Here is an 11,835-nt window from a genome sequence, read left to right on the forward strand (position 1 = left end):
TACCCATGGCCAGCCATGTTCCTTTGGCATCTGATGCAGAAAATCCTACTCCCACAAGCATTCCCCTTCTGAAGAGAAAAAATATAGTAACAAACTCACAGAGCAACTCTAATGAAAGAAAACCGACATAATTTATGACAGCTTAAGTTTAATATTTTAGCCCTTTTGTTTGTTTACTGCTTATGGAGAGATGTGCTGGTTTTTGTTTTTTTTTTAAACTGTGCTACTTTGGTTCTACTTTTGTCTACACAGAGTAAACCTGTTACTGGAGCTGTAAATCTGCCACCTTTCCCCTGTGCTAAATTCTTACAAGAAAAGAAATGTTATGCATGTGGAATGACGGCAGACTTGGAGCTGAAATGAGAGATGACCTTTCAGTGAGGGTCACTAGGGGAAAATGTTGTGCTGCTGTCAGGGAATAACGCCTCATTAAAAGCTTGTACAGTGTGATTAAAGTGACTTGTCCTGGGTGATCTGTACAGTGGTACCTCAGGTTAAGTACTTAATTCGTTCCGGAGGTCCGTTCTTAACCTGAAACTGTTCTTAACCTGAAGCACCACTTTAGCTAATGGGGCCTCCTGCTGCTGCCGCACCGCCGGAGCACGATTTCTGTTCTCATCCTGAAGCAAAGTTCTTAACTCGAAGCGCTATTTCTGGGTTAGCGGAGTCTGTAACTTGAAGCGTATGTAACCTGAAGCGTATGTAACCCGAGATACCACTGTACTCAGTAGGAGCAGATACATTTGTGTATTGCTCTTGGTACTAGGGTGTTCAGAAAATATTGATTTCAAATAAAATTAGCTTTACGTTGAAGACTGGACCAACATATGCATTACAACTGTGTCTAAGATGGAAGAGTAAATGCTATAATTTCAGATTTCAGGTGTGGATCCACATTTTTCATTGTTCACCACATAAAAAATTCCATGCATGTAGAAATTTAGGATATCAAGGGGAGAGGTTCTGGTCCTGCCATCTCCCTGCCATGCTGGTTTTATACTTGCAGGAAATATGTTGGAGAATATTAAGAAATGTGATGTTTCACACCTGAGGTCTGAACCTGAACATTCTGCCACCACAATCCCATCTCATTCTGCAGCATGTGGAGAGATACAGCCTGAAAAGAGTCCTGAACATGTTTATTAGAGGCAGGACTAAAGCCAGGACAGAAGCAAAGTATGGAACACTATGTAACTTATTTCTGAGCAAACATGGATAGGTTTACATAGTTAGGAGACTTTGACCTGGACCAATGAGCATGTTTGAAAGGTAGAATCAAGTAGAACTATGGGCTGGGAGCGTGGGATGGGTTTAGAAGGTTAGAACAAACCAATGGGAAACACTTGAGACACATAGCTTGGGTTTCATCAGCATTTTTCATCACAGCAGCTCTTCATGTTAGCCTGCTAAACATGGATTGGCATTTCTGGTGGCTTTTAGCATGTCGAACCAGTCTTGTGAATGCTCTGCATGTGCTCAGATTGTAAGTTGCCATATCCTGGAAGTCCTTTCCAAAGCATGTTGGATGTGGAGAATGTTGAAATCCATGGAAATAGTTGACTTCTATGAATATTGTCATGAAGCAGTTTTATGTTATAAAGGTTAAGGGATCCCTGACCATTAGGTCCAGTTGCGGACAACTCTGGGGTTGTGGTGCTCATCTTGCTCAACTTGGTACCAAATCCGATTTCTAACAAATGTATAGCTGAGAACACTTAGAGTCAGAGGCATAAATAGATAATAATAATAATAATAATAATAATAATAATAATAATAATAATAATAAATTTTATTTATACCCCGCCCTCCCTAGCCAAGGCCGGGCACAACCAATAATAAAACAAGTTGAATGAATACAACTTAAAAACAAGATTAAAATACAACATTAAAACATTAAAACATTAAAATGCAGCCTTATCACAGGAGGAGAAAGGAAAAAAGAAAGAGGGGGAGGGAATCAAATTGACTCCAAGCCAAAGGCCAGGCAGAACAACTCTGTCTTACAGGCCCTGTGGAAAGAAATCCGATCCTGCAAGGCCCTGGTCTCATGAGGCAGAGCGTTCCACCAGGCTGGAGCCAGTGTTGAAAAAGCCCTGGCTCTGGTTGAGGCTAATCTACCTTCCTTAGGGCCCGGGACCTCTAGGGTGTTGCTATTTATGGACCTTAAGGTCCTCCGTGGGGCATACTGGGAGAGGCGGTCCCGTAGGTACGAGGGTCCTAGGACGTGAAGTGGCAACTTGTCACTTCAAGTATGAGCATGAAATGAATGAATGAATGAATGGGGATATCAATTGTTCATAGGAAGGTCACATGATGAGATTTGTTTACTAAGCCCCAGCATCTGGTGAAAAATATAGTGTACTAGGGTGATGACAGCACCTGGTCACATGACAAAGCTAGTTTCTATCAGTTTCCCACATTCTTCCACATACCCTTTGGTAATTGTACAAATGGACTTTTTCTGGTAAAAAGTCATGTGTCTCCATCCCCCAAAGTATTTTGTTCTTGTAGCTATCTGGACATCCTAGTGAGTTATTTTGCTCTTGATGTGGGCGATAGTCCCACAAATAAGCTTCTTCTGCGCAGGTTCCATGGGAAGCCTTAAGTTATGAGTCTCAGCTAGCTCCTTCTCCTGTCTGTAGTCCATAAATATTCCCAGGCTGCACTCTTCTTTTGCAAAGGAAATTTATGGTTTGCTGAGTTCATTTCTGAAGAACAAACAAGCATAAATCCAGGTCTAAATGACGGCTTGTTCCAAACGTTGTTCTCCGTAGGCTGAAATTGCTGTTGCCAATAACTACACAACCAAGGACTGCTATAAATCCCAGGCCACGTGGATTTATGTTGGCAGTGGAAATGCAGTGTTGGGTGGGTAGGCAAGACATACTATAGGGTGATCAAGAGTCAGGACTGAAGTTGGAGCTAGCATACATGTTTCCTAGTCGGTTTGCTAATTTTCTTATAGGACAGATTTTCGAAGGACAGATTGTATGTGTGTGAAGGAGAATGGCCACTGTGTCTGAGGTCAGAAATGAATTTACTCCATGTTCTGATTTCTTGGTGACGGTGAAGCATAGGGGCAGTCATCTAGACTCTTGAATTCTTTGCGTCCAGTCCAGACAAAGACAGTTCCAACCAACAGTCAGAGGCAATATGCTTTTGAATACCAGTACAAGTGGAGAGGGTGCTGTTGCACTCAGGATCTGCTTGTGGCCATCCCATGGCCATCAGGTTGGTCAGTGTTAAAACAGGATGCTGGACTAGATAGACCTTTGGGCTCCTCTTACATTCTTATGTTATGTTCTTAATTTCCACAGAAATTAAAAGGATTTAAGTGCAACATGTGTTGTCTTCACACATTACTCATGGGGAGAAGGTTAAAATGGTGACAGTGGCTATGGGGGCCATGCACCCCAAAGCCACGCTGTTCCTCCTGCCCCTCCTGCGTTTATCATGACTAGTGTAGTGAGGAGCCTTCCTTAACTTGAGGAGGCTCCCTGTGCAATTTAGAAAACGGAGTTCCCAAGGATTGGTTTTGGGACCTGTGCTTTTTAATTTGTTCATCATACATCTAGAGTTAGTGGCGAGCAGTGAAGGTGGCCATGTTTGCTGATGATACCAAAATGTTCTGGAAACCCAAAGCCAAAAAAAGATTGCAAAGAGCAACAAAAGGACCAAACTGAGTGAAAGGGCAATAAAATGGCAAATGCAATTCAGTGCAAACAAGTGTAAAGGGATGCATGTCAGGGCAAAATAATAATAATAATAATAATAATAATAATAATAATAATAATAATAATAATAATAATATCACCATGGAACTGTAGCAGATAGCTTGATATTGATGGTATTGATACTGATGGTTGAACCAGTGTGCAGCAGTTGTGAAAAAGGCAAATTCCATGTTTGGGATGATTAGAAAAGGAAGTGAAAAAAGAACTGCTAGTATCAAAACAAACAAAACTGTGGTACAACCACATTTGGAATTCTGTATACCATTCTGGTCAGCTCACTTTAAAAAAAGATATTGTGAAATTGGAAAAGTTCAGAAAAGGACAACCAGAATAATCAAGGGTAGATCAACTTCCCTATGTGGAAAGTTTACAGAGTTGGGGGCTTTTGTGTTTAGAGAAAATAAAGTAAGAGATGACATAAATTTACAAAATTATGCCTAGATGGAGAAAATGGATAAAGTTCTTCTCCCTGCCTCATAACACACCAGAGCATATTGATATCCAATGAAGCTGAACGCTGGAAGATTTAGGACAGAGAAAAGGAAGTACTTTTCCAAACAGTGAATAGTTAAACTGTGAAATTTGCTCTCACAAGAGGCAGTGATGGCCACCAAGTTGGATGGCTTTAAAAGAGGAACAGAAAGATTCATGGAGGAATAAGGCTATGAGTGGCTACTAACCTTCATGGATATGTTCTGCCTCCACAACTGGAGGTAACATGCTTCTGAATACCAGTTGCTGGAAACCGCAGGAAGGAAGGGTGTGGTCGCACTCAGATCCTGCTTGTAGGCTTCCCATAGGCATAGGTTGACCAATGTGAGAACAGGATGCTGGTCTAGACGAGTCACTTGCATGATCCGGTAGGCTGTTCTTAGGACAGCTGTTTCAGAAAAGTTACAGCTTCTGCGAAACTCAGCTGACATAAGATAGAAGGATGTCTCATACTGTCTCATACTGAGGTCCACTTAGAGCAGTATGGCTTATTCATTTCTGACCGTCGTCATCGGCTGTGAAGGTAACAGACAGAACGTATTTACCTGCCTCTTAATCAGAATCACCAGATTTTTAAAGCTGGGACCTTAAACTTGCAAATCATGTGCAATGCCATTGAGTTCTGGCTCATCCTCTCTAGAATGCCATCTTAATTGCTGCATGTGTCTGTCAAAATCAGTGAACAAGGACATACATAGTGACATGCAGTTATTGGGCTGCCTCTAGATTATGAATCTCCCTTCCGCCAGGCAGTCACTTTTACAGTATCTTTTGGAAGCAGTGTAAAGTATTTCTATTTGGACTAGCTTTTAACAGCCAGGGTGAGGCTTTTAGCACATTTTATAATGTGTTTCCTTTTGCTTGATGTTGATATTATTATTATTATGCAATTCTGGAATATATAGTTGTCCACTTGTCCTTTTTAATTTGCAATCCACTCAATGATGAGTATGATGGAGTTTTAAGTAAATACAAGAAGAATGTGGAAAGTTTTTGGTTTGTTTTTTTCAAAAAGAGTTTACCTCCCAGGTCCCTTAAACATTTGCCCCTTCACAATTCGTAGCAGTCAAGAATCAACTGGAAAAAAGGAAAGCTAAGAAAACAGAAAACAGAAAATCCATTTTCTGTTTGACACTCTCTGTTTTCTGATGGTGATGATGTGTGTGCAGAGCCAGACAACATTGTTATTTCAGTGATGAATGAAAAGAATAGTTGCTGGCTTCAGCGGGATGAAGAAGTGCTTTGAAATGCTAATATAAGAAATAGAAGAGATGTGCAAAGTATTCATTATTGATGATCATTCACTTATTAGTACAGTATCCATAAAGACTTTACTTCACCTTAAAAACTGCTTTTGAAATTCAATTTAAACTAAGCACAATACATGTGTACTCCCCCTTTTCACTTTGTCGTTCTGAAAAGAGCACCAACATATAATGGAAAGGTGTTTAACCAGATCTCTTTTCAGTAGAGGCAAAGAAAAGGGATGTGCTGTAGGGAAGCAAAGCTTACCTTTACCTGCACCTAGGGATGGGAGAGATATTTGATTCAATTCACATTTAAAGGCGAATCTACCCAATTCACAATTCCTGAAGCAATAAAACAAACTGAAACACATCTAGTTTGGGAGATCTGCTCATCTTGGGATTTTGCAGTACAATTCTACAGGCAAGTCATGTGTACAGTTATGCATATACTAGGGTAAAGTGTACATAAAAATGCATATAAGTGAAAATAGCATACAAACATGCATTATCAGGGAAAGCTGCATACAAAAATGTATTAGGAAAAATCCACAGTAAACTGCTAGTGAATTTTCATGAGGACTTAAAAAAAAAATGGGGGGAAGGTGGAGAACTGGATTTGAGTTTGAAAAAATGAGAATTTGAGAGATCCGCTTTTCTCTAGATACAGATAACTTTCTGTCTGTTTCTGAAGGCAGCCCTGTATAGGGAATATTTCATTGTTTGATGTTTGATGAATCTTTTATATTTGTTTGAAGCCCCATGGAGTAGCTGGGGCAACCCAGTCAGATGGGGGCGGGGGAGAAATATTAAAGTTGTTGTTGTTTATTTTCTTGGTTTATAACAATGTCCAAACAATGTGTTTCTGTCCCTTTCAGATAATCTGCTTCTGCTTCAAACATTTGCCAGCAGGGTGCGCTTCACCAGTGGTCGAGCTCTGCAGGGGATCACAGACCACCTGTCAGGTAACAAATGACTTCACTAAACTGGAGTACCCATGGCAATGAACAAAGCAATAGCTTGTATAACAGCAGGAGGCAAAGGGCTTCTTTCTTCACAGCACAATTTCTTTTATTGTCGTTTACACCCTTTTGAAGTGGAAGTGAGGGCTGCTTCTTGTCTTGTCTTTAGAGTGTGTGTGTGTGTGTGTGTGTGTGTGTGTGTGTGTGTGTAATCACTATACAGTTTACTGTTACATATGAAGCAGAAAACTGGTTTAATCATAAACTACCAACAAGGATATCAAATAACAATTTGTTTGCAAAGCCACATTAAACCACAGTTTCCTAGTTCAATTGTAATGAGAAACTGGTTTAACAAACTGGAAGTTTTCTATTGTGGGTTATGAGAGAGGTAAAAGGTAAAGGTAAAGGACCCATGGACAGTTAAGTCCAGACAAAGGTGACTATGGGGTGCAGGACTCATCTTGCTTCAGGTCGAGGGAGCCAGTGTTTGTCCACAGACAGCTTTCTGGGTCATGTGGCCAGCATGACTAAACCGCTTCTGGTGCAACAGGACAGCGTGACGAGTGCCAGAGCGCATGGAAATGCCTTTTACCTTCCTGCTACAGTGATACCTAGTTATCTACTTGTACTGGCATGCTTTCGAACTGCTAGGTTGGCAGGAGCTGGGAGAGAGCAAAGGGAGTTCACTCTGTTGCATGGATTTGAACCACTGACCTTCTGATCTACAAGCGCAAGAGGCTCAGTGGGTACCTTCATCCTCAGTCAAACAAACCATTGTTTATTAGTTTCTTACATTCAAACTGGGTCACTTTTATGCACACACATGAGAGAATAATCATTTCAGAAAGCACACCTGTGCCTTTTAAATGTAAACTACAAAGCCACTTGCCACAGCAGCAGAAATTGTGACCACATTCCCAATGAATTTCTGATACTAGACCTGAGATCAGACTTTTTGTATCGTGACCCCACAGAACAGACTCAAGCCCCCAGACATGAAAGCAGCTCTCCTAATATCAAAGGTTTCAGTAAATTTTCCATCAGACATTTTGATTTTTGCAATCAACCTTTGACTCAAAAACTTGTTAAATCATTCTTTGTGAGCCCCTGACCACATGGCAGGACTCATAGAGCGCTTGTCGCTTCCTCATCAGATATCACCCAAAGGTCATTGGTGTCATGGGAGTTTGACCCATCATGTACACGTTAAGAGTTGCAGTCTGTGAATTTGATATGGCCATTTTAGACAGCTCAATACACGAAATAAATAACCAAGCCATCTATCATGGCATAGGTCACTAAAACCCAACAGCGTTCTAGAGCTATATATTTCCTGAGGAAATGTAGCATCGAAGTCTCTGGTTTCTAAGAATGATGGTCACTTAAGACCAGGAGCTCTTCCATTTAGTAACATTTACCTAATGAGAAAAGTCATCTATTCTATCTATCATTTTCTGTACTCTGCTTCCAGAGACTATAGCCAAATGCATTTTTTATACAGTGAAAATGAACGGTAGTGGAAAAATTGAAGAGTTATCAGGCATTGGGGTGTAGGATGTATGTGTTTATGCTTACCTTCTTAATTGTGAGAGGTGGAAAAAGCATAATAAGAGTAGCACAATTCTCCATGCACACAGGTCAGTAAGGAATGCCCATGGGCCTATGCAATATTCTGGGGTCTCCTGGGTGTCCCAGGAAGTGTTGCTGGGCTAGAAACCTGCATGTAGAGAGCCTGGTGCTATCAGAAGGTGCAACCCCCTGACCTTCACTTCTGAAAAATTATTCTAAGTTTTCCTACCCCTGCCCTCTGGTGGGACATCTTTTATTTACCACCACCCCTCTCAAATGGCCAAAAATAGTTCTGACAAAAGGTTCACCCCTGCCCTAACTCCTTGCACAATATGGCTATGCTTCTTGGATAACTAAAACAACACTGGGACTGAGGCTCTTTGTATGTTTAGGACAGTTTTCAGTGGGTATGTGCAGAGTCAGCGTCAAACGTCAGCATGATTGAGCATTGGCCAAGAGTCTACATCACAGAAAGGGGTCCCACTAAGAAAAGCCCCCTGGATCCCCACTGAAAGAGGTGGCTTATGGAGGGTATCTTGCCCAAGGGCCCTCCCAAACCCAGAACCAATTCTGGACATGTGTGATGGGTTCCTTTGCATGTAGAGACACAGATTATTCTTCTTCTTAACAAACTTTTGCATCCTGATTGTGTGACTATGTTCAAAGAAGTGAGCAACTCGTTATCTTTCTTCTGCATTGCAGTTCTTGTGGCTTTTGCTTATCCACGGAAACCCCAGGCTGTGGAGCGTCATGTCCTTCCCATTCTCTGGTATTTCCTGAGCAACATGATTGGCAATGGTGTGCTACATGGAAAGAGTGGAAACGTCAGAGCAGTGGTCTCCAAACTTGCTAAGAGCCTGCACAAGCAAATGGGACCCAAGCTTGAGGAGTGTGCCTCCAGCCAACCACAAAACGTGATCAGAATCCTCCAGGACCTCCTAGATACGAAACTCCCATGAAGGAGACACAGTACGATCTCTGGGACAATCTACTGTTTGCCGCTTCAAGAGAGATCAGAAAAAGAAGTTGCGGACAATGATACAGTGCTTGCCATTATTTATGTTATTTTTGAATATAATAACTAACTATGAAGAGTTTATAGTAATATTCCACTATGGAAAGTGTATATAATATATTTTGCAGTAGAATTAAATCCCCTATTTTTCTAAATCTTAGTTTGCTCAACTTTTGTCTCGTAGAGACTTACAAGTTATTATTTTTAAAAATCTGTGTACAGTTGTAATTTTTATCTGTATAAAGCAAAGCACTTTATTTATGTAATAAATATGTGTCAAAGGAGGGAGCAAGGGTGACAGAGATGAACTTCAGTGGGCAACATGTTATACCATAGGGGGTTTGCCAATGCAATTGGGCATGGTTTTTTTCCTTTTGGATTACATAGTGATCTGTGATTGATGGCCTGGGTGTTTCCTGTTTGTGTTCCTATTGCACCAGGTGCACATCCACCCCATACATTTACAGCACATGGCTACCCTCAAAGAACACTGGGAACTGTGATTTACTCCCCCACAGAGCTACAGTTCCCAGCACTCACGTCAAACTACAGTTCCTAGGGGTGGAGCCTTGCTCAGCCAGATTTGTAGCCAAGTTCTGTGTGACAGAACTAGCTGGGAGCCAAAGAAACTAGGATGATCACAAGAATGCAGTGAGGGAAAAGAATTAAAAGCCAGGAGCTGAACCAACTGTTGGTTTCACCCAACTGCTGCTTCAAGTATTAGAGAGCTGAGGAATGTTAAATTCTGTCCAATAAGTTACCGTGATCTTGGTGGTGGCACCAGGGCAGCAGAATGAGCAGGAGGGCTTCCAAATGCAGTGGGGCCTGACTTACCACATAAAGCAAGTGATTTAATATATAATATTATATGTCCCTATAGGTAGAGTAGTGCCCGGTCTTGAAATCTCCCAATGACAGGATTCACACCCCATGAGCTCTCATAATTTGTGTGTTATGCCTGAGGCTTAGTTCCCTCTGTGGTGGTAAACCCATACTTTGCAGACGGCAGGAGAGGCCTCATATGACCAGATGTGTCTTCAAAGAAAAAATTACAGCAAATGAAGCAGTAAGAAGAAGTGCCTAGCCAGTTCTCCATGTGCATGTTTTTGGTTTTGGTATGGAGAACATTTCAGTCATGCGCTGTCAGGAGTGTGGGCAGGAGCCAGGCTCTGTGACTGGTAGGGCCTTGCAGGACTGGGGGCTTCCTGAGCTTGGCCTGGAAGGGCAAGGCGTGGCCGCACAGGTGAGGCTTGACAGAAGACTCGTAGCACCTGTGGCAAGGGCCAGGAGGGGTATATAAGACCAGCATTTCCCTCTGGCTCTTCGCCATGGCAACACACTACCCACCTAGCTGTGCTTTGGCTTCCTGACACCTGGTATCCTGACTCTTGGACCCTTGGCTTCCTGACCCCTGGACTGCTGGTTCCTGCTTCCCGACCTCTACCACGGTCCCAACGTACCAAGCCGGGACTCCAACTGTCCGTAACCCGGACCGTGACATGCGCGCTCTCCAGCCTGAAGTTTGAAATGGTACCAGTTTATCACCTTGGTGAGAACATGGCCTAAGATGGCCCCCTTTGGCAAGGAACTTGTGAAACCTTTACAATCCAATGCCTGTTGGGTAGAATATGTGGTGTCAGATGGCAGTTGACTTATTGTACTATTGAGACCAGATTCTCATACCTACTTCTGATAAGGTCTAATGGCCACAGACTATTCTTATTTTTATCCTTCAGGTACAGATTAGAAGCACTGTCACAATCCTAGTGTGGTTGACTGGTGGTGGAACCAGCAGCTCCATTCCTGTTCATCTCGTGATGCTCCAGTATGCAATTCATGTGTGATGTGAGGGGATGTTGGAAATTTTTTTGTAATACTACATTCACATGGCATAATGAAAAAACAGACACCAAGTCAATAAAACTGCTAGCACATTTGGAAATCTAAGCAGGGTCTGGTATGGTTTCAAACTGGATGGGGGATGAGATTCCTGCATTGCAGGGGGTTGGACTGGATAACCCTTGGAATCTCTCCCAACTATAAATTCAATGATTCTAAGTCCTGAAAATAAGTTCTGTGAACTAGGTAGTTCACTTGAAAAGTTTGCATTTGAAAGTGGTAGCTTTGCAGTGTAAGACCAAAGGAATAGCATTCCAGGAGCACTCTAGTCACATGAAACTGAGGAGCAGAAGCCACCTCATGGCGATGTTAACACCTCAGAAGGAGCTATTGCCACTAGGCCTCGCACGACTGTTTTGAGGTGGGTGTTGAAGTTCTGGCAAAGCTACTGCTAACTTCTTTATTTGTTTGATTATTTGTGTTGTGACCAGTTATACGACAGAGACTTTACCTCACCATGCCACTTCACCATGCCAAGCTGAGGTATTTAGCTGTCACTTCAAAGCAGTTCTGTCAGCCTTGGACAAAAACTGTCCAAAGAAATCATTCCTAAGTAGAGAGGAGGAAGGGAAATAAATTAGAGGGCTAGAGCATAGGAAGTCAGCTTATATCAAGTCAGGCAGTTACTCCATCAAGCTCAATATTGTTTACACCGACTGGCAGCTGGTCTCTAGGGTTTCAGTCAAAAGTCTTTTTCAGCCCTACTTGGGGATACTGGAGATTGAAAATGAGATCTTTTGCATGCAAAGTTTCTACTGTGACCCTTTCTTCAGGCTGTGATGCCCTATTTTCCCGAAAATAAGACAGTGTCTTATATTAATTTTTGCTCCCAAAGATGTGCTAGGTCTTATTTTCAGGGGATGTCTTATTTTTCCATGAAGAATACGGCACACATTTATTGTCTAATTGTGAGTCAG

General features: G+C 42.0%; 1 protein-coding gene across 8 annotated transcripts in view; it reads left to right on the forward strand.

Moving 5' to 3' along the window:
• Positions 1-9,416, forward strand: part of TOGARAM2 (TOG array regulator of axonemal microtubules 2) — a 70,281-nt gene extending 60,865 nt beyond the window's left edge. For all 8 annotated transcript variants that reach the window (XM_083496044.1, XM_083496041.1, XM_083496048.1 and 5 more), the window contains 2 exons: positions 6,349-6,435; positions 8,707-9,416. In XM_083496044.1, coding sequence (XP_083352170.1) covers positions 6,349-6,435; positions 8,707-8,963 — 344 coding nt within the window. In that variant the 3' untranslated portion in view covers positions 8,964-9,416. The remainder of the gene's footprint in view (positions 1-6,348; positions 6,436-8,706) is intronic.
• The last annotated feature ends 2,419 nt before the right edge of the window (positions 9,417-11,835 follow it).

Source organism: Podarcis liolepis (assembly GCF_965112155.1).
Source record: "Podarcis liolepis genome assembly, chromosome: 3".
Lineage (NCBI taxonomy): Eukaryota > Metazoa > Chordata > Lepidosauria > Squamata > Lacertidae > Podarcis > Podarcis liolepis.